Source organism: Mycteria americana, chromosome 5 (genome assembly GCF_035582795.1).
Source record: "Mycteria americana isolate JAX WOST 10 ecotype Jacksonville Zoo and Gardens chromosome 5, USCA_MyAme_1.0, whole genome shotgun sequence".
NCBI lineage: Eukaryota > Metazoa > Chordata > Aves > Ciconiiformes > Ciconiidae > Mycteria > Mycteria americana.
This window is the reverse complement of record NC_134369.1, coordinates 20,844,682-20,872,407: the sequence shown is the minus strand read 5'-3', so window position 1 is coordinate 20,872,407 and position 27,726 is coordinate 20,844,682. Positions and strand designations below refer to the sequence as shown.

At 42.4% G+C, this 27,726-nt stretch overlaps 1 protein-coding gene across 4 annotated transcripts in view; it reads left to right on the top strand.

The window, feature by feature from the left end:
• Positions 1 to 72: 72 nt before the first annotated feature.
• Positions 73 to 27,726, top strand: part of PHRF1 (PHD and ring finger domains 1) — a 38,038-nt gene continuing 10,384 nt past the window's right edge. The window contains exons 1-12 of one of the 4 annotated variants that reach the window (XM_075502380.1): positions 73 to 183; positions 6,424 to 6,538; positions 6,866 to 6,988; positions 8,544 to 8,773; positions 9,753 to 9,836; positions 10,824 to 10,945; positions 18,935 to 19,032; positions 19,583 to 19,755; positions 23,648 to 23,777; positions 24,138 to 24,274; positions 25,126 to 25,313; positions 26,161 to 26,280. In XM_075502380.1, the coding sequence (XP_075358495.1) occupies positions 6,448 to 6,538; positions 6,866 to 6,988; positions 8,544 to 8,773; positions 9,753 to 9,836; positions 10,824 to 10,945; positions 18,935 to 19,032; positions 19,583 to 19,755; positions 23,648 to 23,777; positions 24,138 to 24,274; positions 25,126 to 25,313; positions 26,161 to 26,280 (1,496 nt within the window). In that variant the 5' untranslated portion in view covers positions 73 to 183; positions 6,424 to 6,447. Of the gene's footprint in view, positions 184 to 270; positions 421 to 6,423; positions 6,539 to 6,865; positions 6,989 to 8,543; positions 8,774 to 9,752; positions 9,837 to 10,823; positions 10,946 to 18,934; positions 19,033 to 19,582; positions 19,756 to 23,647; positions 23,778 to 24,137; positions 24,275 to 25,125; positions 25,314 to 26,160; positions 26,281 to 27,726 lie in introns of those variants that run through there. The other 3 variants (XM_075502381.1, XM_075502382.1, XM_075502378.1) reach the window with 3 other exon arrangements.

Here is a 27,726-nt window from a genome sequence, read left to right as displayed (position 1 = left end):
CCCTGCCAGCCCTGCTTCTCTGGGGCAACCAGGAGTCGCCGGGGCGGTAGCCTGCGCCCCCATCCCCGCAGCCCCCGGCCCGGCACTGCCCGCGGGCGCTGAACTCCCTCCTCTCAGGGCGGTCCGGCCCCGCCCTTCCGCGGCTCCGCGGTGGTACAGCCCGGCGCACCCCTCCTCCAATGGGTCAGTCCCGCGGCCGTTCTCCCCGCTCCCCCGAATGGTTCGCCCCGTCGCCTCGCTACTTTCCACCCCTCCCTGCCGCACGCGCGCGCAGTGGTTCAGTCCCGCGGCTGCACCCGGTGGCGCCGGCACCTCCGTGACCCGGAAGTGTTCCTGCAACACTTCCGGGGTGAGCGGGCTTCCGGCCGTGCAACCCGTTACGGCGGCCCGGTTATGTGAACGCCAGCGCCTTCTCCTCGTGTGAGTGCTACCGGGGCCTGCTTGGGCGGAGGGGCTGGCGGCGGTGGGGGCCGGGCCGGGCCGGGCCGGGTCGGGGGGGCGGCGGCGGGCCATGGGCCAGAGTTGCATGGCGCGGCCGTACCCCGCCGCGGCGGGCTGCCGGCTCCGGAGGGGAACTGCCCCGCCGCGCTCAGGATTGTTTATATTTATTTACTTTTGTTCCTATGAACGTACTTATTTATTGAATCATTCTTTGAGTGCTCGTTGGCGGCAGCTGCCTGGCGGCTGTCGGAAGGTGCAGCTGAGCGGCGCCGCTGCGGGGGGGGCTGCCCCGGCCCGGCCTCCTCTCGCGGGTGTTTCCCGCGCTGTCCGGAGCCGCGTTTCTCGTGGAAGCGGTCCCGCGCGGTATAACGTGGCCGAGCAGGCGGCGACGGCGTCTCTCTGCGTGGGGAGGACCTGCGGGGCGGCGGCCCGGTACTGGGGAGCGATCATGACCGGTGGAGCAGGCAGCTTCCTTTGCTGCCGCAAAGACGACTTACTAAATAGATCTGTTTCTGGCGTCCCTCCCCTAGCCCCCTCCCGACGTTTGTGGCGCACGCATGAGTGCATTTGAAGAAGTTACAAGCTATGTCAGCCTTCTACAGGGAAGTCAGTGGGCCTCTCGGCTAACAAGTAGAAATGAGGTTTTCATGCAAGCATTTTTTTAACTCATGTTAGCTTATTGCAAGAGCATGTTTAGGTTCAAAAACTTTGCCTTGAGGGACCTGTGCTTACTGACAGTTTTTTAAACTGTGTAACTGGTGTTCTTCATTGGGCACCCCATGTTCAATAACAGTGGGGTGGGTGTGCTTTTTCTAGTTTTAGTTCCTGGTTTTCCTGCTGGTTGTTGCGTGGATGCATTGCTGATGTGTTGCAGAGGTGTTCGCTATGTTATTTCCTTTCTTGAAGGTCAGTATGTCTTGGTACCTTTTCTTATGGCTGTGCATAAAAAAAAAAAGGCATAAAAGTGCAGGAGTTTTTTGGTTGGTTGGTTGGGTTTTTTTCCAGCCATGCCCATAAACAGTAGGGAAAGCTGTAGTTAAAGATGGGAATGGTGTGAAAGACTGATGCTGAAAGGGAACTTACCAGTAAGGGTGACTCTTCCTAAGAAAAGAAGCATGTTAAGAAAGGAGGATGTGCAGTGTTTGATTCACAGCTGGAAACAGAGCCAGTGGCTTTGGGGAATTGCAGGCTGGGAATTGCATAGAGCTTGGCTGCTGCTTTGAATACAGAGGTACAAAACACCCAGCTGCTCCTCTGGGTAAGATGCCACACTTCAAAAGAGCCTTTGCAAAGCTCGTGCATTGCTTTGTTTGTGTTACAAACTCCCCAAAGAGTGCAGTGTCAGCTCCTGGGGAAGCTTTGGTGGACAGTTTTGGTCCTGGAATTTAGGGTGGCTAAGTTTAGGGCAGGGCTAGGATGGGGGAAAGATAAGCGCTTCCTTACCTACCCCAGGATTAATTTTTTGTGCCTTATCTGTTAGGGTCTTAGGCACTTCCATTATTTAAATCGTTGCATGGGCAGTTCTGATAGTGGTATTTAAGAGTTAATATTTTTATAACTTAAACAGGGGAAAGTTGGATCTAAATTTAGATTTAGAGGACTTTTTTTAAAACTCCCTGTGCATGCTAGATTGGCATTGTGCAGCTCTAGGCTGTAGGAGTCTCTCATTAATCTGAATACTTTTCCTGCCTAGTTCTTACTTTTACATTTGGAATGTGGTGGTGGCAGATACTAGTCACACCATATCCAGATGTTTTCCAACTGGGTACAACCATGATTTTTACAAGTCTTACTTTCTTTTCTTTCAATGTAGCATATGAAATTGGAACACAAACCAAATGCTTTCTGATGTGTGATGATGTTTTTTCCAGAGGGAACGGAATTGTTTGGTTCATTTGGGAAGAAAAGAAAAGAAAAAAAAAAACCAACAAACCCCCCCCCCCCCAACAAATAAAGCAGATGTGCCAACGAGAACTGAAAGCTCATGTGTTTGGATATTTAGTAGACTTAAATTTAGTTATAAGTGCTCTTTGGAACATGACTGCTCAATAATTGCCCATGAAATTAGATCAGCATTCAAAACCACCCTGTGAGAAAATCCAGCTGACTTGTTTTCTTTGCCTGTATATAATCCTGAATGTTACCGAAGCAGATTAAAATAAATGCCTTGTCTAGTAGCTCTTCTGTTTCTAAAAGCTAGAAGCTACTGTAAGAAGTTAGCAATGGAGGAAATCGGTTGGTGCTAGAAAGGAAGGTGCATATGACTGGAATAGTCACTTGCTGTTTTAGGTGGCTCCGATGGCTTCGTGTCAGAATGAGATAGAGCTTGAGTGTGTTTTGCAGACCGTGGCTCCTCTGATGGTTAGAAACCTGCACTTGCCTTCTAGCTGGAACATACTCAAAGTACATTAAAATACTGATTTGTGGTAATGCATAAGAATCTTAGTTCAAAAAACTAAATGTTTACGGAAGTGCTTGTTTGATAAACACTTGTTCTGGAGGAAACAATCTTCTCTGTTCTTAAAGCCAACAGAAAACCCTGTTGCTAATACGGCTTGAAGAAAGTATTTGTAATTGCCATTTGATTGTACAATTAAAATTACTTAAGGCAGCTCTATGTAAAAATGTAATCTGTCTTAATAGCAAAGCCTGGGCTTACGATTTCTACTGCAGCAGAGCCCATGCTGTGGTAGGCGTGCAGTGCTCAGTGCAAACCCAACTTGGCCCTGGCGAGGCTGTGCCTTTGTGATGGGAACCTGAGGCTGGGGAAAAGCACTGGTGCATATAAAGTGATTGAACACCTGCCACACACTCACTGCTTTTGCGGTTTAATGTTTTATTAAAATAAAGGTTCTTCTAATTGAGAATTTGAAAACAGGGGGATGTTAAGGAGGAGTACGGTGTCTGCCTTTAGCAGACCTAGTGTGCAACCTGTAATTCAAATACTGGATGTGCTCTGCGCAGACTGCAAATGTGTGAACGATGTACCTGCCCAGGGAATTGAAATGGGTTTTGCTGTAAGTGGTGATGCCTTGCGTTAGTGGTATTGAGTCCAAAGACAAGGGATCTCTGGCCAGGTTACCCTGCATCTGTGTTTGTGAGCTGCCTGCTGGGGAGGCATCCTAAATTACTCTGAATAGAGTCTTCAAAGTAGGATGCAGAAGAGAGGATTGGTGGATGTGAGAGCCTCTGCTGCTGAAGGGCTGTGTGCAGAGTACTGCACACTGTGGGATTTTCCAAGTGAGCAAGCAGCGAGGGGTTGGGTACAGCAGTGAGAGCAGGTCCTTGGCACCCCCAAAACTGAAAGCAGCTGTAGTTGCCTCAGTCAAATGGCCTTCAGGGATAACTGGTTGCTCTTTAGAGGTCTGGGCTTTTATGTTGCAGAAGTGCATAGTTAAGGTTAGAGGAATGACTACAATCTACTTCTTAACCAAACTTCTTGGTTTACATAATAGTAACAAAAATGCTTCCTATCTATTTTGTATCTGCAGGTTCCGGCTGGGGGGGGGGCAGCAGTGTTAAAAAAATATAGCTGGGCTTTTGTACAGGTGGGTGAGCTCTCTGAAGTGTATGGTGAACGTGTTTGTGTTTCACAGTGGTAATTTGTTTAAAGTGTCTCCCATAAGGAAAAAAAACCTTGGAAATGCTGTTTATTGTTCTTAAAAAATAGGAGAACAAGCTCTCATATTAGGTGTATAGTCAACTTTGGTTTCCTTCTTTTTTCCTTAAGAGCAGCTACCCAGTTTGGAAAAGGTTGTTGTAAAGTAAGATTTGCGGTGTGCTTAAAATCTCAAATTCACTTCATCTCGCTTGGTTTCTCCTTGTCTATTCCCAACTATCCACAACACAGACTTTTTTTTTACTGATGAGATTTGAAGGCTTGATTGTTTGCTGCAATACCAGATTTTCCTTAACTCTGAGTTTTGCCTCCGAGCAAAGTACAGGCTTGCATTTGCAGCATAAATATGTCGATTTAGATTGTCAAGTCACAAGTGCTGATTTGTTTGCCTCTGTGCTTAAAGGATATCTTTCCGTGGGGTAGCAGGGCGAAAATAGCATGGGTAGTTGTTTTATTCTACAGCAGTGAAGGAATGCTGTTTGGAAATGTAGTTAAGTATATGTTGGTCAGAACTATGGTTTGTGGGAATCACTTTTAAAAATTAAAAGATCCTTTCCTCACTGTGCTTGTTGCTGTGCTTTCAGGAGAACTAGGGAGCAGGGGAATGAAGGTCATTGTGGTAGCGATGTGGAGGCTTATCCACAGTTTTACGCCCGCGGTGGCTTTGGTTGGCCTCCATCGTCCTCAGTGGCTCGGGAGTGCCATAGCTGGCTGGACGTGGCAGTGACGGATCAGCAGCAACCCACTGTATTCTCACAATCTGCCAATGGAGAAGTGATACAGGCAGAGGTTCTGCATGAAATCTAAATACACTATGTAAATTCCTGCTACCTACATAACAAATATGCCTGCCGCTGCCCTGCTATGGGACTGGTCCTGCCAGTCTCTGCCCTTATGTATCCTGTCTGTCATGTCACCACGCATTTTGCATTGCTGTAGCTAACTGAGCTTTTGGGAGCATATTATATAATTGAGTTTCAGTTTGAATAATTCATACATATGTACTGCTGAAACTTGAGAAATTCCTAGTGTTTCTTCCTTTTTTTTTTTTCAGTTACATCATGGAGTGACTGGCTTTTGATGAGTCTGCATGTTTTCAGCCAACATAAATTGTTTTTAAACACACTCCTGTTAACAGCCACGAATTTAGCTAAAAGTTTAAACCTCTATTTAGGCAAGATTCTTACTGAAGTTAGGAGAAATCTTTACCAAGAACTTGGTTGTGTTGAAGCTCGATCTTTTTTCTTTTCAGCTTTTTTTTTTCCCCCTGACCACTGAAGACTCCATTTGCAGTTTAGTCTGGTTTAGAGAAGCCTACTTTTTTAAGGCTCTTAAGTGCAGAGCTGTGCTATGTGCCTCAAAAAGGGAGTGTGCAAGTAAAGATACGCATCAAGAGTACTTGAATAAAACATAAAGTTTTGTTCCAGAAATTCTCTGATATGCAAGATACGTAATGCAGAGCAGGGAGAGTGGGAGAAGAGCACCCAACTGAAACTTCTTTGCCACACTTGTAGAAGAATCCAATTTTTTTTTTTGTATTGAGATATAACATCTAGCTTTATAAGTATCAATTAATTGTATTTTTCCATGACTTGCTTGTAGAAGCTTGCAGGGATCTGTCTTTCTTAATGCTTTGTAGCGTTATATATTAAAAGCTCTGGTTTGATTGTCGTTATGAATTTGGATCATGAGACATCTCTCAGTATCTGTCAGTTTTATTGCCAGTCTGTGCTCATGCACAGCAATTAATGTGATTGCATTAATATGCACCAAATAAAGTCTCCTCCTTTCTGTGGAATAATGGTTGTGAGGTCTGAGACTTCTCTATTTCGTGACAGAGCTGTGAAAAGGCCTTTTTTAAAAAAGATCTAAAATATGTAATCTTTCTTCTTGTTTCTTTTCAGTTGAGCAAGATAGAGTATTTTGATTTGAAACACATACTGTCATCCTGTTAGGCATTGTTCAAAGGGCCTCTGGTCCCCTTCAGTTCTGTGTTTTATTGCTAGTCCACAGGATGGTTTTCTATTCCTATTTTCAGTTGGGAATTCTGGTTATACCTTTTTCTGTCATCCAGGAGCCCAATATAAAGCTGAATCTTTCACCTAAACTGAGTTTCACAAGCAGCTGGTTTCATCTAGCTCAGTAGGGATGTGAAACTTCATTTAATGATAACTGCTTACCTGTAGCCACCTCTGACTTGAAACTGGGAAAACCAATCAATGATGTGAGGAGCCTTTGCTGTAGAGCAATATCCCTTCTACTGTTCACGTCTCTGCAGATGCGTTGGATGCTCTTTGCTGGGCTGACGTCTGCTCTGCTTGCATAGGTGGTGCACTGCCTCACAGAAGTCTGCCTTCTTTCAGGGAACGGATTCCCAATGTCCTGCCATGGATGATGACAGCCAGGATGAACTGATAAACAAGAATGCTGCACTAGGCAAAGGCAAAAGACAGAGTTTCGCGCTCCTCAGTGAAACAGGTAAATGCAGCCTCTCTGCATGTGCACATTTATAGTTCTAGGTTGGAGCACCTATTGGTTTAACCTCCAAAGAGAAATACAGATATATTTGTGACCATTTATTTCTTTTTCCCTGAGAATTTTTTTGGTTTGCTTCCTAAATTCTGTATCTCAAACTGCTGGCATGCTTCCCTTGAGTTTCGCAGCAACAGGCAGCGTCGATACCACTGAGGAAATCTGGGTTTTCACTTCATATATGACATCCTGAGCAGGAGTTCTGGTGTGTCCTTCACTGTTCTGCCTGCCTGCATCAAATAGATATTTCCTCTCTTCTCTTTTCTTTTTAAGAAAGCAATGGTGGAAATAGCTGTGAATCAGAAGATGATACCGAAAGTGAGGAGGAAGAAGATGACACTGAGGAAGAGGGAGGTGAGGAGGACAAAGAAGAAAGTGAAGATGAAGAATTAGAAGGTAGGTCTGTTAATGTGCGTTAACAGGCATTTTTTTAATAATTGGAGGAAGAGTGGCATGAAAGCTTTTCCTCCAGAAATTAACCATGAAATGTAAATCCACAGTTGCTGCTGTGTCAGGCCGATGGCTAAATTGTACAGTAATAAACGAATAATATTCCCCAATTTCTAAGTTTTTAAAGCATTTGTGTGTTTGAAGACTATCCACTAGCCAAAGTGGTGTAGTTATAGTCAGTAGGAGTGAACTCTGCCTCATCATGAGTAGAAAAAAGTCAAAATTGCTGCAATGGCTCATGCTATTTTTTCACTTATGAAAAGCATGCTTGTTTGTTTGCTTTGGCATGGGGCTCTAAAGTGAATGTTGTGATGGGGAGTTTTGGAAATAAATTACTATTGCTCTTAAGCCTGGGGAGGAGGGAAGAAGACTTGACTAATTTTTCTTTGAAAAAGGAGTGTGGATGTTACTTGGATTTGTTAATTTTACTGAAAATGTACTCTTAGATGCATGTGCTTCTGAAACTGCTGCACTCAAATTATTATTTGTATAGACAAAAATAGAGTTTTTTATCACATCTTAAAGCTTGTTGGGAAGGCAAGAGCACAGTTTTATGAGTTACTAGTTAGACTGATTTGAACACAGGGTAAAAAGTTGACACTAGGTGCCAAAAAGCTTTATTAATCCAGCATTTAGAGTATTCTCTGCTATGTCCATGCAGCAGAATTCAATAGAAAAGACAAAAGGCAAGGGCCCCATTTTCATTATTAAAAAAAAAAAATCCACAAAACAGCAGCAGCTTCCCCCCCCCCCCCCCCCCCCCCCCCAATCAACCCAACCAACCAACCCCCACCAAAATAGGTGAGAGTAGTTTTTAGGTAACTTTTTGCTGCTTCTTGAAAATGCCAACTTAATTCACAGGTTTTAGGGAAAGACTAACACACGTCTCTGTATTTTGTACTAAAAATAAAAACACCTTTCAACAGTGTGTGCTGAGTGTTTAAAATTAATTTTACTCAAAACTAAGCTTCTTTAAGCAGTCTCCAGCTAGGCACCCAGATCCCTTGACTCTCAAATTCATGGTTTACTAGTGAAATCTTTAATCGGCTCTTCTGCTGGTTAGTGTATTGCTGCTTCTTGTCCTCTGGAGTGTCTGTTGAGAAAAAAAAAAAAGTTGGATACATGATAACTTTATTATAACTTTATTTTCTAACTTTAGTGTTCAGTGGTAGCCTGACATATCCTACTCTCTTGTTGTTTTGATAATCTGTTGTTTTTCTGCTGTCTGTCATTTTAATCTCTTGCAAGACTAGTCACGTTATCAGGCTTTCTTTTTCACCAGAATAATCCATTGCTTTTTAGTGAAGGGATTTAGGAAAAAAGAAAACAGCAAAAATTTTTGCCTCCAACTGGGGAGGCTGTGCTTTGCCCTTGCAGCCCCATAAAATAAGCTTACTTGGAATTTTCTGTGAACTGGTACCCCATCCTCTGCCCACCCCCTCTGCCATCACTGCTGAAGCCCTGCAGCACACGAGTTGTTTTTCATCTCTCACTTTTTAAGATTGTGAAGATGAGGAAGAAGAGCAAGAGGAGGAAGAAGCTGAGGCTGCTGTGGGGGGAATGACTGATTCTCTGAAATTAGAGCCACACATAAACAGAGCGAGCGTTTCCTCTGATGAGGATGGTGAAAACTGCCCCATTTGCCTCAACACATTTAGGGATCAGGCTGTTGGGACTCCTGAGAACTGTTCCCATTACTTCTGTTTGGACTGCATCGTGGAGTGGTCGAAGGTGAGCTGTTTTGTCCCTGATGTCCTGTGGCCTCCTGGTGTGCTCTGCTCTCTCCCCTCTGATCATGCTGTTCTGCTATAATAAGAATAAAACACTGTAATATAAATATTTTCGTTCTTGAGCTTTTTTACTCAGACTTGGGTTACTGCTCTATTTGGCAGGATTCATGTTTGTGAAGTGTGGATCTGTTTTTCTTGTACCCATCCTGATCTGTTCTGTTCTCTGAAAGCTGTAATGTCATAAGTGAGTGTGTTGCTAGGCATTTAAAATTCTTTTTTTTCAATCAAGACACCAGTAATACTGGTTTTCTGTCTGTGTGTATGTATATATTTCTCTGTATATCTGTGTTTATCTCTTGTTGAATTCTGTGTTGTGGCTGTTGGATGGGGGTCTGTTGAGACAGTGAACATTTAAACATAGAAAAGATATAAAAGAATACTGACTAAATCAGCAGTTTGCTCTGAATTCAGTTTTCAGTCAGAGTTCCTTGCCACCTAACTGTGTAGTTCCCATAATCATAATCCAGGGTGAGAATTACAACAAAACTTACTGTGCATGCAGCAGTACCAGTGGTAATTAAATTTAAAAAAAAAAAATCACTCTTACTGAATATATTTGTAAGCAATTTCCAGTTGCTCATTCGTCCAAAAGAAAGAAAATACCCTAAAACTTGAGCACTATTTCAAGGCAATGTTTGAAAGAACTTTGATGTTGCCTTGGCAATTGAATAATAATTACATGACTTTGGTATAATGAATGCTTTTCTAAAAATGCATGTTTTCTCTGATACAATAGGTTGTTTGTAAACCAGATAAGTCAGATTTAAGTACTTAAAATGTCAAGACCAGTAGCTGTTAAAATGATTACTACATTAATTTAATGCTTATTACATTAATAATTGAAGATTTCCTTCTTAAAAATTGAATAAGGAGATGTGCTTATTAACTGTACGGGGAAACATTTTTGTTTTTCTTTCTAGAATGCAAACTCCTGTCCAGTGGATCGAATCCTCTTTAAGTACATTAGCATTCGGGCACATTTTGGTGGTAAAATCTTAAAAAAGGTAAGCTTTCTACTGTAGCAGACAACAAGGCCAATTGCCATAAAATAGCCATGCAAAGGTTTACACTTCTATCATGTTTATCTGATATTTGGTATCTGGATGAATTATTTCTGTCCTATTTTGAGATTGCCTTTTAAGGAAGTTACAATTTTTTTTCCTCCTTTACCATGTTTCCTGCAGGATTGTGTGTGGATTGAAGTGTGGCATCATTTCTCATAGCAAAAGGGTGGTTTTCATAACTGCCTCTTTTGCATAATGGACATTTGACTCTAAGCTGTTCTGCATTGATAAGCCTGTCCACATGGGGAAAATGTCTTGCATACTGCAAGTGCTGATATAATATGAATAGGAATAACCTGGGTTATACATAATCTCTTCCTTATGTCTTGCTACCAGCTATACTGTGTAGCAGTTGGGTTTGTAAGGGGAGAGAGACATAAGGCAATAGTAAAGCTATTAAAGGCATAGGTTGACTGTGCTAGTAGTCTCTCACAAAAGAATATTGAAAAGCTGTCATTGCTCTTTATTAATATCAGAAACATGTTGGTTTTCAGGGGACATTTAGGAGTTTGATGCTCTGTTTTAATAAACTGATGGTTTATTATTAAGTGTTTGCATTTTAACAGAAGTGCAAATTAACATTTAAATCATATGTTTAGGGGTAAAAAAATCTAAGCTTGCTGTCTTGTTTTGGGGTTTTTTTGTTTATTTGACTACTTTGGATCTTATTTGGGAATTTTGGTTTCGCCTATTCTTAAAATGCAGTTTTCTATAGTTGTTGGTGTCTGACAGTAGGCAAGTTCAGTAGATGTTTTCAAGCATTTGATCATGTCCTAGATGTGTTGAATGACCTAAATGAAGGTTCTGGTATGTAACAGCCATTTTGGTTCATTCACTTTTAGATTTTCCTGCAGGTACTGTTAATGTGACAATGGATTTTAAAAAGTGCCATATTCTGCATAAAATGTGAATCCCTCTTTTATTTAGATTCCTGTTGAGAACACGAAAACTCAGGGTAATGATGGAGAGGATGATCCAACCTTCTGTGAGGTGTGTGGCAGAAGCGACCATGAGGATCGCCTGCTGCTGTGTGATGGCTGTGATGCAGGGTAAGAAAGGTTGAAATGAATGTAGCACCTGCATGATTGTAGATGGCACTGCAGGGCTGGCCAGTATTTGGTCCACAGGCACTATCTGGTCTGTAGGCTGCCCCTTGCTGCTCTCTTCAGGCTTATCATGTAGCCAGACTTCTATCCATGTGCTTATAGTGCAGACATCCCCATGATGTGATGGACCCTTTTCTGGTCATGTAGCAGTGTATGTGTGGAGAGTCCTGCACACATCAGTGCTGCAGACCACCGAAACAGGTGACCATACCTTCAAGTGATGAAGATGTTTGTGCTCATCCATGCAACATCTGGGTGCATGGAGGGTAAAAAACATATATCCTATATGTCTTCTTGAGAGGGTGCATGACTTGTCCCAAATGACTGGGCATTAGTGCTGTGCGGGAGAAGTGCTTAAGATTCAGTTTCGTGAAATTTTGAAGTCTTTATAGCCACAGCTATTAAATGATTCCCTTAATCCTGGTTACTTCTGTCTCTGCCTAACGTTTTTTTTCCCCTCCTTGATTAATAAAATAAGTGTTTAAGTAGAGGCATCAAGATACTTGAACACAACTTGGGGCCTACAGTCTTTTGCTAGAATTTAAAGCTCTTACACTGTTTAATCAGTCTTGCAGCATTGTCAGTTTGTCAAAAGTTACCCATTGAACAAAGAGAGATACTTTCTTGCAATGAATATGTGAAATAATCTCTCAAAAATGACTTCTAGCAAGCTAACTAGACATCTGGTAAGTCTAGTTTTGTCTCTGTTCTGTAGTGTCCATATACACTGATTCATCTTCTGGAGAAAAGACAAAATCAGGAGTGCTAAATATTGTTAAGCACGTCATCAGAACACTGCGTTTAAAATACTTGACCAAAACCAGTGTTTCATAGGTCTTATCTGAAGTCATGTCTTTCAGTTCTTCCTGAACTTTTATAAGCCTTATCTGAACTAAGGGTATTGCTTCAGATTTTCCTTTGTAGTGTCTCAATAGTTCCTCTGATGTCCCGTCCCCCCCCAAGTCTAATACAGGTTTTGATTTTTATCTTATTTTCCTAAAATAAGTTCTTTATAAATGCTTGACTTCTAGAGTTAGCACGTCAGGAAGCACTTCCTGAAGAAAGAACTTGCAGTCTTTACTAGCTCTCTGTGGCTGAGATTAACTCTAGAAAAATGTAGAATAGCTTGCTTCAAATCTTAGTTTTATTCCTCTACATTCTCTGTCTGATCTGACACTGGAGTGCAAATTTCATCAGTTATTTTTGCCAGCAATTCTAAAGCCAATGGAATCATCCTGTCTTTCCATTGCTTTTAGCTAGATGTGGCTTTCTACAATGTTTAAACTGTGTGGTATCATGCTACTATCTTATGAATTTAAGTTATGGTTTAAGTAATCAAATCTTTTTTCATTGAAACCATTTTCAGGTAAGACTTTTTGGAATGTGACAACCTAACTTTCTGAACTGTGTAACAATAGCATTAAGATTGGTATAAATACAAAAGCGCCTGTGTCTAGACACTTGAACAAACAGTAGAAAAAGTGTTAATTGCATTAATGGTGTTGACACATTAGTGTGTGACTTCATTCAGGTTACCAAGTAGCAAGAAGAGACTAACTCTGATATAGAGATAGGTGTCAAGAAGATGAAGAACAGGGCTACATCCATGACTAAAATTCCTTAATTTCATAGATCTCATTTTTCTTATTGTTTGTGAGGACTGAGACAAAATAACAAGGCAGAAGGTCCCCGAAAGCATCCATTCATTCCTTAAAGGTGCAAGAAAGAAGTCCGAAATCAGTTCTTCGCTGCCAGTCACAGAGCCCAAGATGTGTTGAGGGCTTGGTGGCCAGTGTCTCTTGCCCTCTGTGTTGCACACAAATAATCCTGGCCAGACCACTTGGGTACACAGAGTCTTTGTGCTTGTGGGTGGGTACAAGAGTGCAAGTATGGAATCATAGAATTGTTTAGGTTGGAAAAGACCTTTAAGATCATCAAGTCCAACTGTATAACTTAGCACTGCCAAGTCCACCACTACACCATGTCCATAAGCACCTCATCCAAATGTCTTTTAAATACCCCCAGGCATGGTGACTCAACCACTTCCCTGGGCAGCCTGTTCCAATGCCTGACAATGTTTTTGGTGAAGAAATTTTTCCTAATATCCAATCTAAACCTCCCCTGGCACAACTTGAGGCCATTTCTTCTCATCCTATTGCTTTTTACTTGGGAGAAGAGACCGACCCCCACCTCTCTCCAACCTCCTTTCAGGTGGTTGTAGAGAGCAATAAGGTCTCCCCTCAGCCTCCTTTTCTCCAGGCTAAACAACCCCAGTTCCCTCAGCCGCTCCTCATAAGACTTCTGCTCTAGACCTTTCACCAGCTTCGTTGCCCTTCTCTGGACACACTCTAGCACCTCAATGTCTCTCTTGTAGTGGGGGGCCCAAAACTGAACACAGTATTCGAGGTGCAGTCTCACCAGTGCTGAGTACAGGGGAACGATCGCTTCCCTACTCCTGCTGGCCACACTATTTCTGATACAAGCCAGGATGCTATTGGCCTTCTTGGCCCCCTGGGCACACTGCTGGCTCATATGCAGCCGGCTGTCAACCAACACCCCAAGGTCCTTTTCCACCAGGCAGCTTTCCAGGCACTCTTCCCCAAGCCTGTAGCATTGCATGGGGTTGCTGTGACCCAAGTGCAGGACCTTGCACTTAGCCTTTCTACCCTCCAGCAGATCAACACTCCTGCCCAACCTGGTGTCATCTGCAAACTTACTGAGGGTGCACTCAATCCCCTCATCCAGATCATTGATAAAGATATTAAACAGAACTGGTCCCAGTACTGAGCTCTGGGGAACACCACTTGTGACTGGCTGCCAACTGGATTTAGCTCCATTCACCACCACTCTTTGGGCCTGGCCATCCAGCCAGTTTTTTACCCAGCGAAGAGTACGCCTGTCCAAGCCATGAGCAGTCAGTTTCTCTAGGAGAATGCTGTGGGAAACGGTGTCTGTCAAAGGCTTTACTAAAGTCTAGGTAGGCAACATCCACAGCCTTTCCCTCGTCCACTCAGGGGATCACCTTGTCATAGAAGGAGATCAGGTTAGTCAAGCAGGACCTGCCTTTCATAAATGCATGCTGACTGGGCCTATTCACCTGGTTGTCCTGTACATGCTGTGTGATGGCACTCAAGATGATCTCCATAACCTTCCCTGGCACTAAGGTCAGACTGACAGGCCTGTAGTTCCCTGGATCCTCCTTCCAGCCCTTCTTGTAGATGGGTGTCACATTTGCTAACCTCTAGTCAACTGGGACCTCCCCTGTTAGGCAGGGCTGCTGACAAATGATTGAAAGTGACTTGGGGAGCACTTCTGCCAGCTCCCTCAGTACCCTTGGGTAGATCCCATCTGGCCCCATAGACTTGTGTGTGTCTAAGTGGTGTGGCATTTAGACACACACGAACCATTTCCCCTTGGATTATGGGGACTTCATTCTGCTCCCTGTCTTCTAGCTCAGGGGGCTGGGTACCCAGAGAACAACTGGTCTTACTATTTAAGACTGAGGCAAAGAAGGCATTAAGTACCTCAGCCTTTTCCTTATCCTTTGTCACTATGTTTCTCCCTGCATCCAATAAAGCATGGAAATTCTCCTTAGTCCTCCTTTTGTTGCCAGTGTATTTATAGAAACATTTTTTATTGTCTTTTACTGCAGTAGCCAGATTAAGTTCTAGTTGGGCTTTGGCCCTTCTAATTTTCTCCCTGCATAACCTCACAACATCCTTGTAGTCCTCCTGAGTTGCCTGCTGCTTCTTCCAAAGGTCATAAACTCCTTTTTTTTCCTGAGTTCCAACCAAAGTGCTCTGTTCAGCCTGGCTGGTGGTCTTCCCCGCCGGCTCATCTTTCAGCACATGGTAACGGCCCGCTCCTGCGCCTTTAAGACTTCCTTCTTGAAGAATGGCCAGCTTTCCTGGACTCCTTTGCCCTTCAGGACTGCCTCCCAAGGGACTCTGTCAACCAGGCTCCTAAACAGGCCAAAGTCTGCCCTCCAGAAGTCCAAGGTGGCAGTTCTGCTGGCAGTTCTGTCTCTTCATCCTGGTTGGGTGGTCTATAACAGACTCCCAGCATGATATCTGCCTTGTTGGCCTTCACCCTGATTCTTACCCATAAATGCTCAATGCTTTCATCACCATGGTCAAGCTCTAGACAGTCAAAACACTCCCTAACATACAGGGCTACCCCACCACCTCTCCTTCCTTGCCTATCCCTTCTGAAAAGTTTATAGTCATCTATTGCAGTACTCCAGTTGTGTGAATCATCCCACCATGTTTCCGTGATTGCAATTACATCATAGTTTTCCTGCCGCACAATGGCTCCTGTTTGTTGCCCATGCTGCATGCATTGGTGTAGATGCACTTCAGTTGGGCTATTGATCCTGCCACCTTTTTTGGGGGAGAAGCTCTAGTTCCTACGTGACCATTCTCAGGCGCTTCCGTAGTTTCTAACACATCAATAACCCTTGCATCTTTGCTGCCACATGGATCTCCATTCCTTGCCTGACTGAGAGGGCAGACCAAAGGACCTCGCTAGCACACCGTCCCTCAAACTTTGGCATGCTGCCCCCAGGCTTATCTCTAGTGAGCCTGGTTTTATCCCTTTCCCCCTTCAAATCTAGTTTAAAGCTTCTTCAGTGAGCCCTGCTAACTCCTGTGCAAAGACCCTTTTTCCCCCTTAGAAACAGGTGTACCCCGTCTGTCGCCAGCAGGCCTGGTGTCAGGTAAACTGACCCATGATAAAAAAAAAACAACCCAAATTCTGCTGGCAACACCAGGCTTGGAGCCAAGTATTGATCTGCTGGCTCTTCCTGTTACTTCTCTTATCCTTCCCTGCAACTGGAAGGATAGAGGAGAACACTACTTGTGCTCCTGATCCCTGAACCAGTCATCCCAAGTCTCTCTTGATTGCCCTCGAACTTCTTGTTGCAACTTCATCGCTGCCTACATGAAAAATCCATAATGGATAATAATCTGAGGGCCGTACCAGGGTAGGAAGCTTTCTCTTCACATCTTTAACCCGGGCCCCAGGGAGGCAGCAGACTTCCTTAAGAAGTGGGTCAGGTCGGCATATTGGGCCTTCTGTTCCCTTCAGAAGGGAGTCTCCTATGACAATGGCCCATCTTTTTTTCTTTATGGAAGCACTTTTGATGCAGAACATAGGCTGACTTAACCTCGGCAACACCTCCAAGCTAGGTGAACCATCATTCTCATCACTGTTCGGTTCTACTTGCAGAGCCTCATACCTATTATGCAAGGGCACGTGGGAATGTGGGGTAGTCACAGAGGAGACGTGCTTGCTGTGCTGGGCAGCAGATAAATGAACCTGAGAGAATAAGTGTGAGTAAAATAAATTTACTCTGAGGGTTTTTTGTAAAACAAGTATCGCCTTATTCTTCTGTAAGATCTGGCATTGAGTTTTGTTGTGATGATTTTCTGCGTGATGACGTTCTTTTCCTATTCAGGGGACTCTAGATAGCTGTTGCAATAGGTTCTCCAATGTCCAAAGTTTTAAGGGCTGAAAGTCTTTGCTTGTCAAGTGGGTCATAACGTGACTTCAGAACTCCCAGAAATAATTTGAAAAGTATGTAATGAAGTTCTTGCTACAAATACTTTCATTATGACTTTAGCCTGAACCTAACAATATTACTTGTCAGAATACTACTTTGGGGAAATGATCTCATTCCTGGTAGCTGGCAGTTGGAGAACAAACTCTCCTTTCCCAGAGAAGGAAAATACTTTGCTACTCTAATTTTGAAGTAATGATTTATTGCAAACATAGTTTTTCAACTTCATCATCTTAAGTCTCTGAAAGAGTGTAAAAATCTCATCTGCTAAGGTGTACTCTTTCATGCAGAAGAACATGATATTCTATTTTGTATTGACAATATATTTTAGTATAAACATAATATTGGCGTTTTTGACAGTTTAGCTGTAAATCGAGTTTATCATAACGTGGTTGGGAACAGGTTTGAAAGACGCAATCTGAAATTGGGGTGATGGGTGGAAGGTAGATTAACAGCTGTAGTCTCTCTATGGTTTTTGTGTATTGCTATAAAATGGGATTACAGCATCAGATGGATGTTCCTTCCCTTTCCTTGCATCCTGATATGTTATCAGGCAGTGAATTTTGGCATGGGAAGGTGCAGCAGAGAGCTTCGCTCTTTTTCCTTTACTTGTTTCAGAGTTAAACACTGTACAACATCAGAAATAACAGTAGGGTTTCCCCTTTTAGAAAAAGAACAAAGTTGGTGATAGAAATGGTGGTAATTTGAAGCTGAAACTCTTACTTGAAGGCTGTGGTCTCCCCATGTTCCTTGCCTATGGAACTGGGTCTAAGCATTTGGTTTTCACGGAAGCATCTCATTTACTTGGGAAATCTGTTTTAAAGCTTTTTAGCAGTGTAACTTGAACATGAGTTGCTTCAAAAATTCTGTGCTACTGACACGTGTTGCTTTGGCTGGGTTTTAAATGCTGAAAATGGAATTGAACACATAAATTACAGAACCCAAGTCAGGTAATGTTGAAAGGCTTTCCTGGGTAGCTTCTCTGTAAGTGGTTGGTGAGACTGTTCAGCCTAGTAGCTCAGCCTGTTGGGTAGAGAACATTGCAAAAGGCCTACCTAAGCGAGCATCATGCTCTCTTCTTTCTCTTTGAGATTTGATAAGGACAAGGATGGTTCTCAGTCTGATGGTGTTTGGAAGCCAGTGTGGTTAGTCTCCAGTCCTGCAAGCAGCTGTATGAAGTCAGTGACTGACCAATGCTCTGCAACCTAGCTTGTGCAGTTAATCCTAGCTTGTGCACGGAAATCCTTATCACCAGTTGTCTTAATCATGCTGGGTATACGTGGGATGCAATGCGTTTATTCAACGTAACAAGGATTTGCAGATGACCTGTGTCTAGTCGTGCAAAATAAAATGTTCATAAGTAGCAGTAATGTTAATATTATGTTGGTTTGCAGGAAACTGATGTTGTTTCCTGATTGTCTGTCTCCCCAGCACCTCAATACTTCTCTCCTTTGCCACCATCAGTTTTGGCTCTGCACATTTCTTGTAGCTTGGGTTCAAATGGCAAGCAATACACCACACAGCGAGGGAAAAACGCTCACTTTTCTGAGGTTTTTTTGGGCCTAAAGTGATCAAAATACCATCTAGAATTGAAGACCCTTGTATAACTATCAGGTAGCATCGTTTCTCTAGAGATTGGTAGAAGCAGATGCGTAGACCATAGTTTCAAGCTTAAGAAAATGTGTCCGCCTTATGTAGCGTGTGGATAGAGGCAAAAGGCTCTCTTCCCTTGTGTCCTGGTTTCAGCTGGGATAGAGTTAATTTTCTTTCTAGTAGCTGGTATAGTGCTGTGTTTTGCATTTTAGTATGAGAATAATATTGATAACACACTGATGTTTTGGTTGTTGCTAAGTGGTGTTTACACTGGTCAAGGACCTTTCAGCTTCCTCTGCTCTGCCAGGTGCACAAGAAACTGGGAGGGGGCACAGCCAGGATAGTTGATCCAAACTGACCAAAGGGCTATTCCATACCATATGACATCATGCTTGGTATATAAACTGGAGGGAGTTGGCCGGGGGGTAGCGATAGCTGCTCGGGGACTGGCTGGGCGTTGGTCGGCAGTGGTGAGAGGTTGTATCACTGTTTGGTTTTTTTTCTCCTGGGTTTTGTTCCCTTCTCGCTCTCTTGTTGTTTTCCTTCTCATTAGAATTATTATTATTATTGTTACTGTTATTTTGTTCCAATTATTAAACTGTTCTTATCTCAACCCACGGGTTTTCTTACTTTTGCTCTTCCGATTCTCTCCCCCATCCCACCGGGGGGGGAGGGTGAGCGAGTGGCTGTGTGGTACTTAATTGCCGACTGGGGCTAAACCACAACACCTTGGTAAGGAGCACATTGTTTGATTTTTATTTTACTTTTTTTCTTTTCTCAAGTTATCACATGGAATGCCTTAATCCACCTCTGAGTGAAGTCCCTGTAGATGAATGGTTCTGTCCAGCCTGTGCCCCCATGAGTGTCAGTGCTGCTGCAGGTAAGGGTTTCGTGGTATCCAGTCAAAGTAAATATTTTCTCCTGACTTAAATGATGCAAAGCATGTGCTGTTTTGAAAAGATGTTTAACCTCTGGTTTTACCTGTTTTAAATAATTGTTTTGATAGGCATTCTCTCTTGAACCTGAAGAGTTGACTTGAACTCTTGACTGATAAGAGGATTTGTTTATTAAGATTTTCACCTCTAGTTACAACCTGTGGAGCTGCTTCTTATAAGCATTCTTTAACGTTCCTGAGGCAAGCCGAGCACCGTAGTGCAACTGCATTGTATTACATTGGAAAGAATTTATTAGTATCCTGACCTCAGATTGCCAAGGTAGCAGCAATTTCTGTTACCTAGAAAATCATCTTTCTGTGTAACAGTCTGAAGCAGTGGTGTCTGTGCTCATTTCCTTTTGAGAGGATAATGTCTGCCCTTGGAGATGACTGGTTTAAGAAAGGGAATACTGATTTTTTTTTTTTTTTGGTCCAAAATTCTTGAAATGCTTTCACCTGTAGAAAGAAATGTGACCTGGGCATCTCTTCTTTCAAGATACAGATCATGTCAGTGAAGAAGAGGTTGCTACCCTCGTGGCTGATGTTATTCCTACCACCAGTAGGCTACGCCCTCACATCCGAACCCGAGCTATAGCCAGAACTCGGCAGAGCGAACGAGTTAGGGCAACAGTGAACAGAAACCGGATAACAACAGCGCAACAAATTCAGGTATTTACGATTATTTGCTAATGAACCTCTGGAAGAACCTTGTGGAAGAGTTGAAATAAGTCCCCCCCTTAAGTAGCTCAGCTGTCTGTGTTGACTGTCCATAGCACAATGGTTAGTGGTTGTGGAGTTCTTTTAAATTGAGATGTAGAACATGTGCAAATTGAGTGCAGCACATGATCAAGACTCTCTATTTTGAAATCTGCAGTAGCTCCCTCTCTTAATCTGTATTTTTATCACCTCAGCTGGGAGCAAAATTGTATTTTTATTCCCAGTGGCAGTTAATGCACAGTTTGTGCACCACTTCTGCTTTTTTAGCATACTTTTTTGCAGAGACAGGGCATGTTTATTTGACACTTGTGTATTTGCTTGTTTGTCCTCTTACCCCCTTTCCTATAGCAGTAGAACCTGTTGGCCACCTTCAGCCAAACTGAAGAGAAAAATTGAATATTTTTAAGGTTTCTATGTTTGTGAAAATCAGCCTCTTGTTGAAGAGAAAAAACCCAGATGCTAGTGTCCTCAGTGATGTGGCAGTGTGAGTTCAACCACACTAACAGGTATCAGAGAATCTGTGCAAGAAAGTATCCCAAACACCCAAGGTCCCTCAAATCCTTTACTCATGGAACTGTTTACTGAAGATGACTGCAGCTGAGATGTTTCTGGATGTTTCTATTAGCTGGGATAATTACAATCCTTTAGGTAACAATTAGTATGCTGCAAACTGAGAACTTTCAGACTTGGGGATCTCCTGCCTGCTTTTCGCTCTGGCTTTAGCCAAAGCACTCTACCTGTCACTTGCATAAATGTAAAAAGCCTTAAGTTGCACAGGAGCATATGGTGACTTAGTGGAAGTAGAGCCTGTAAATAACCTCCATGGGACTAGTGATATGTTAATTGGTTCTTCATTAATGCTGCTGTTGAATTTGGTAGAAATGTGTGAAATTCTACAACTTTAGAAAGGAAGAGGAGGATCTGACTTGACATAAGGAAAATTGTTTTTTGCCTGGGGATGGTCAACCATGGGAATAGGTTGCTTAGACAGTTTTTGAAACCTCTGTCTTTGGTGGCTTTCAGCACCCACCTGAAGAAAGGCCTAACCAACCCGGTCTGAATTCAGTGTTGACCAGTGAACAGAAAGGTCAGACCCTTTTGAGGGACACCCCAAGACACTGTCCAACCTGAATTACTCCATAATTCTATGAAAATAAACTTGGTTTCATCTGACAATAACATGCCATTTTGATTGTATTAAGTCAGTATTTTTCCACAGACAAGAAAATGTAGAAAAGAGGGAGAAGAGAAGAGTGGATAAAACCTAAATACTACTTCCAGTCGGTCAGTTGGCTATGGATTTCAGGTTGGGTCTGCTACAAAGGATTTCCTTGGAGTGTGAAGTGCAGACTGGGAAAAGACTGAGTTGGAGGTAGAAGGTCTGGCAGATTAAGCTTGCCCTAGTAATCCAGTTGTAAAGGTCAGGTGAGAAAGAAAAAGGAAATGCACTTGAGATTGTGAAGTGCCTCAACTTCATGAGCTACACTTCTATATTCTGTAACTTCAGGCAGAAGAAATAAAGGTAAATAAAGACAGGCTTAAGGAAAACAAAACAAAATGCCAAAATCTGGGGGGAAAAGTGGAAATTTTCCATTATCTTACCTTCCTGCTGGTTGGAAAGAACAGTCTACTGTTAATTAGCTCCCCAGAGTTTACCTGTTAAATTTCTCATCAAAATCATTTTAAGCGGGAGGAGAGAAATTTGTAGCAAATCCCAAATGATCTGAATTACAGCAGTAAGTACAGTTTGAAATAGGTGCCATGAACTAAGATCTAGTTCAGCTTAAGTTTTTATCGTGTTTTTTTCCCTTGATTTAAGGACTTCCCAGAGTGCTTTAGCAGTCCTTCAATTCATTATGTCCTCCATGGTGGAGGTGATCTTATTTGGCTGCCAACTGCCCTGTCTCCAAACCCAGGCCTTTTAATTTCAACTTTGGAAGAATTAATAAAATATAAAAACTTGATGAATGATTTGATGCGTTGTTGTTAAGCAATTACATCTGATTTGTCAGGGCTATATCTTGAAAAAAATAACTAGAAGAGTGGTGTTTGAGGTGAAAGGCTGCGGAAGGTAACTGCTAGTGCTTTTCTTTCTTTCCCTACCTGTTGTTTTAAAAATAGCATGTAGCTGTCTCCTGCAGATGAGAGAGGTGGTGCCTAGGGACTTTACCATTGCATAGTAACATAAGTCTGGGAGCCCAATACTTCCCATTCAAGAAGCCATTACTAGCTCCACTTCTCAGTCTGTGGAGATTATTACAAACTATACCTAGGAAGGCACTACTATGTAGTCCCTTTGTCTCTGAATAAAAGTGCATCTTATTCTAGCTCGTACCTTGAGCTGTCTGAAGCTTAATTCCACTGGTTAAGGAGCGTGTAAGCTGTTGTCCTCAAAGCATAGGGAGATGCTGATTTCAGATCCTTGGAAAGCTTTAGTATTCAGGGAGGCGGTTTGTTTTGTAATTCATCTGTTGTTCTGTAGGTCCCTAAACTAGTTGTGTTTAACTAGATGCACTATTTTAGGTCATTCTAGAAAAATAAATATTTTTAGGCTAATGTTCAGGGCTTTCCTTACTCCATCCTGTTCTCCTCCAAATCAGAGAACCTTATGTAGTATTTATTGGTACCCATGGTACTTAAACAATGGTATTCTAATAAAAATAGCTCAGTAAAATAGTTTGGAGCATGCATTAGTGACACTAACAGAGAAGCCTGGCAAAATTACTTCCACAGTAAGATGAATTGAAGCATATATTTCTGTTGGTATATTCTGTTTTCAAACATTTTGCAGTTTGAAGCTTCTTTGCCACTGCAAGATACTTGTAAAGTCATTCTCCTCTAGTTTTTGTGCCATGTATACATTTCGTAAATGTACAAGGATCTGATGCATATGCTCTGGTAGAAAGTAAGCGCAGTGAGTAATCTGTAACATCAGAGGCATCTTTGCATCTGCTACACTCATATGAAGCTTTATCAATTCTTGATGCATTGTAGTTGCTTGAAGAAAGGAGAGGGGGTAGGGAAGATGTCCCTGCTCATGGCAGGGGGGTTGGACTAGATGATCTTTAAAGGTCCCTTCCAACCCAGTTCCAACCCAACCCCTTCCAATCATTCTATGACTGACATTTTAGGAATATGGTTGGTGTGGGCATGGCCAGCTTAACACAGCTGTTGAGAGAAGCCTGCTGTTAATGTCTTTCCAACTGCAGGAAGAAACAAACCTGGTGGTTCAGAATCCATATGCTTCAAATGTGTTTGTTTAAATGTGGTTGACCCTTGAGTATAGAGAGGAAGAGAAATTTGAACCTTGTAGGAGCAGCCCCCTACTTATTGCAATGAAGTGATGCTCTGGAGGAGGACTCACACCTGCCATTTCAGCGAGTTCTCTGAGCTGTGTGTTTGAAATGCTGCCTCTGGACATGTTTCACAGCATTAGGTAAACCTGACCTAAAGAATGAGGAGTTTAAGACAGGGGACCTGTACTGTGTTGGCTTTTCAGTCTTTGCTCATTGTGCTTTGCTGTGTGATGAGCCAGAGGTCAGTTAGGTGGATTTGAGAAAGTTCTTAAGTGAACTTTTTCATTGAGAAAATATCAGTCTCGGGGATTGCTCTCATTTAAAGAGTCAGAGTTAAGCTAGCCATAGCTTGTAATACTGAGGGAGGCTGAAAAGCAAGGTTAATATGACAGTCGATAGGTGAGAAAGGTGACATAATTGCTTAACTGGCAGCTTGGTGACACGAGTGCTTCTCATTTGAATCTCAAATCCATTTTTCATCAAATGCATCAATTTCATAACTAACTTGTTCCTGACCTGTATCATGTAACTTCTAATTCCCCATGCAGCATGTGCCAAGGTACCTCATGTCCTCTCTTCTGGATGAAACAATTGAGGCAGTTGTAGCAGGCCTAAACACAGCCATCTACCAGCGTCCTCTTACACCACGGGCTCCTACTAGGCAGAAGAGAAAAACAGGTAAGGGCATCGGACACTTTCTGTGGCACCCATCAGCAAGAATAAAAGCTTTAGGAAGATGAGCCTGAATCATACAAAATACTCTGGGTCAGCTATATGCTGCCACACCTGTGCAGTTACAGAAGTATACAACATTTTTTTCTTTTCCCATACTGCCTCTGCCCAGAAGTGTCTTGAAGGTTGCTTCTAAATAAATCCCAATGATTTCACTTTTTCTGCTCTGCTGTTTTATACTGTTGCAGCACACTGTAGGTCTCTTTGAGCTGCTTTGTGTGCCATGTGGGAAATGAAGAAGGGAGGACAGGGTAAAATGCAGTGCCAGAACTTAGCCAGATACTTGGTTGTCTTTTGTCCCATCAGGTAGGAGGAAGAAAGTAGGAGGCAAAAAAAGAACTCAGACGAAATCTTCTGCTGGGAAGAAGAGTTCAGGGACACAGATGAAGAGACGCAAGCGTCTGAAGAGGAGAAGGGGGAAAAAGATGAGAGTAAGATCACATGTGCGTTTCTGCCAGTGTCAGTATCTGCCATTTTTCAGCCATCTGTAAAAGCACTATAACATGGGATTCAATGGAAAAAATACTGTCTTACAATGATAGCAGAGAACCTTTTTCTGGTGGGAGTATGTGCAGGATGTGTCCAGTGTACTTCAGAAAGATGCTGTATGTGGAAACGAATTGCAACTTCCAGGCAGGCCTACTGGGTTTGCTGACAAATCCTGTTACCTGAACTGCAGGGATCACACTGTAAAGCATGTCCTGCTTGTGTTATGCCTTGTGTTATGCTTTGTGTTATGCCTTGCCATTACAGCTGTAGTGTTTCCTTGGTACTGATGCAAGCTCAGTTAAAATTGCCACCACCTATTCTTTTTAATAAGCTATGGATGTTTGCGTCTGTGTTGTTGCAAACCCAGTTAATCAGCCGTAAGGGCTCTCAAAATCCCTTTTGGTTGTGGATAGTGTTCTCACGTGAACTATACTGAATACTCTGCATCAGCTTGACTTTTGTCCTCAGCTACCTTAACTAGAGTTTACATCCTACAGCCAGAACTGTCCCTCCAGCCTTTAATAAGGAATTGACAATTTTGAATGGCATTATTAAAGATTTTTAGAACTTAACTTATCTGGTCACTTAAACTTGATACGTGCAGTCTCTGTATGAAGTGACTTATAGGCCATCGTTAGAAGTTTAATAAATGCTTTAAAACAAATATAGGCAATAAATGCACACCACTTCTGCTACCGATGGTAGTAACCTGATGACTGTACTTGGCCTAAGTGAAGAATTTGGGGCTTTAAGCCCAGGGTACATTCCTGCCCTAACATACAAATAACCCAATCTCTTTGTGCAGGTGAAAAATGAGGTTAGTACTCGTTCCCGTATTGCAAGAACTCTTGGTCTTAGTAAACCTGTGCGTGGGGCCTCGATTCCTTCCATGTACAAACCAACAGAGCCCTCACTTGGTCTGATGAGAGCCGATATCGGTGCAGCTTCTCTGTCTGTGTTTGGAGATCCATATGAGTTGGATCCTTATGAAAGGTAAGATATCTCTGGATTGTTATCAGGGACCTGATAATTTCACAAGTGTTGGGTTGTTTGTACATGTGAGTTTTTGCAGAGTGCAGATCTTGCATCTGAAGACAGCTTTGGATACACAGCTCATAACACATTGGCCTGTTCTTTCCTTCTTGGACGAGTTGCTGAGCTCTTAAAGAATCAGCCTTCTTTAAAGAGTTTTGCTGAAATAATAAGCCTTGTGAAAACAGTTAATAAGATCCATGGGGTTTTTCAAAGGCTAGAATCTGAAGGAGTCGGATCCTAATCAGTCATTTTCTATTTACTTATTTTAAGTGAAGATAGCGTATTTGGTATACAATAAACAGTGAATTCACACAGAATTAAATGGACCTGTGGAATTTTCCATGTTTTTCCTTTTCCCATCTTTGCTTTTCCAGACACTTTAAATTCAGTGGTCTTACTATGGTCTTACTGTGCCATAGTTTGTGTCACTCTTAAGGTTTGGATTTTGGGGAGGGGGATGAAAATAAATTTTCATGCAGATTTATTTTCAATAAATTTGAAATTATTGTTGGTGAAATATAATTTTCCACTGAATAAGTCTTTTTGATCCTTTCATAAAAGGAAATTATCCATTTAATATTTTAAAAATAAAAATCTACACTTGAATTTCTGCTGGCTAAGTTATCCTGTTCTATTTATGTAGCCACAAAAAATAAGTATATTGCACAGATCTTTTTTAATCATAATAAAACAAAAGATGCTCTCTAACCATATCTGTCCTAGTAGTATTATCTACTTCATCTATTTGACATGAAAAACATTCAGACAAGTTCAGGGTTCGTGTGTGTGTGTGTTTTACCCACAGTAACGAAGAGGTTGCAGCAAATCCAGGTTCACCAGTGAGTGCCAAAAGGAGAGTTCTCTCCCAGTCAGCACTGAGGTCTCACCGTCCTGTAGCTAGACCTATTTCTGTGGGACTTCCCAGGTAAAAATCCATCAAGTTATTTTATTTTATTTTTCTTAATTGTCTAATGACCCTAACAAAAGAGCAAACTCGGTGATCATCCTGGTTTAACTCTTCTTACCCTGAGTATTTTGAAAGTATGTGTGTGTGCATGCCTGCACATGTGTAGATAAATAACCACAGCATTTTATGCAATAATTCTTTTTTTATGTTGAAGGACACACACTTAGTCTTTCCTAGTAGCTCTAACTATTGCACTGAAATTTCAAATTGGTATTTCTACCCTAATCTGGCTCTTCTTGCTTTCTGTTTTGGGATTATTTAGTAACCCCATTAGTATGTTTTAAATCCCAGTCTCATTAACCTTTAAAAAACCACTTGCTGATTTGAGAGGTCCGGGGAATCTAATTGCACATCCAGAGGAGGAGATGAGGGATGTACCCACCTCACCCAATTCCTCTGCCATTTGTGGGCACTCAGAAAATTGAGAGAAAACTCTTTGTTTTATCCTGCAATTTAACGGTTGCTTTGCTGTCTGACAGATGTCTGTGTGTGTGCAAATTGTGTGCCCCTCTGCCTGTCAGCACCAGGGAACATTGCTGGGTGCCTCCCACAGTGGCAACCCCTGATAACCACAGTGGGTTTTCAGGACTGGGGTGTAGGGCACAATGCAGAGAGGTAGGACACAGGGAGCAGGAGCATGATGAGAAGAAAAGGGATGGGGAAAATGACTGAGGCAGGTACTACGAGTCACAGAAAACTGCAAGGCTGAGGGAGCTGAAGACTAGGAGAAATGGAGGGAGCTCAGCTTAAATGATTAAAGGTGTTGAGAGGTTTACATGACTGTAAACCTGACTTTACATCTGACTTATGGCGAAGGCTGGTTTCTCAGGATTAAGATAGTATATTTTTATGATAACTTGGAATATTTCTCTACCTTCCCATCTCAGTCCTGAAGGAAGCCTTTCAGGAAGCTTTCCATGTCCTCTGAGTACTTGAGTAGCACATTGTTTAGAAGGTAGAACTGTTTAGCTGAAATTCAGCTTTTCTAAAGGTTTGATTTGCCTGGACTACAGCGAGTTTCCTGGTCTGGCCTAGGTGGCCAATTCTTTTAGCCTTCCCGTGTTGTCTTTCTGTTGTATGTTATTACAGGTTTTTGGTGTACATTATGTTTGGAAAGCTTGCTTTGTTGTCATACAGAAATGAAATGTAGCTCCCTTGAAAAGCTGGGTCTATTGGTCCCTTTTGAAGGTTGTTTTTGTTTTGTTTTGTTTGTTTTTTGGTTTTGTTTTTTTTTTAAACCCAAACAGAACAAACCTCAAAATCCCACCAACACAAAGAAGAACAAAAAGCCACACCCCAACACCAAAAACACTCAAACCTTTTCAGTCCATATTTCAAGAACAGAGAATTTAAGTTAAACCATTTTCATAAGATTGAGTAATGCATAAAGGGGAGCGTTTGTGT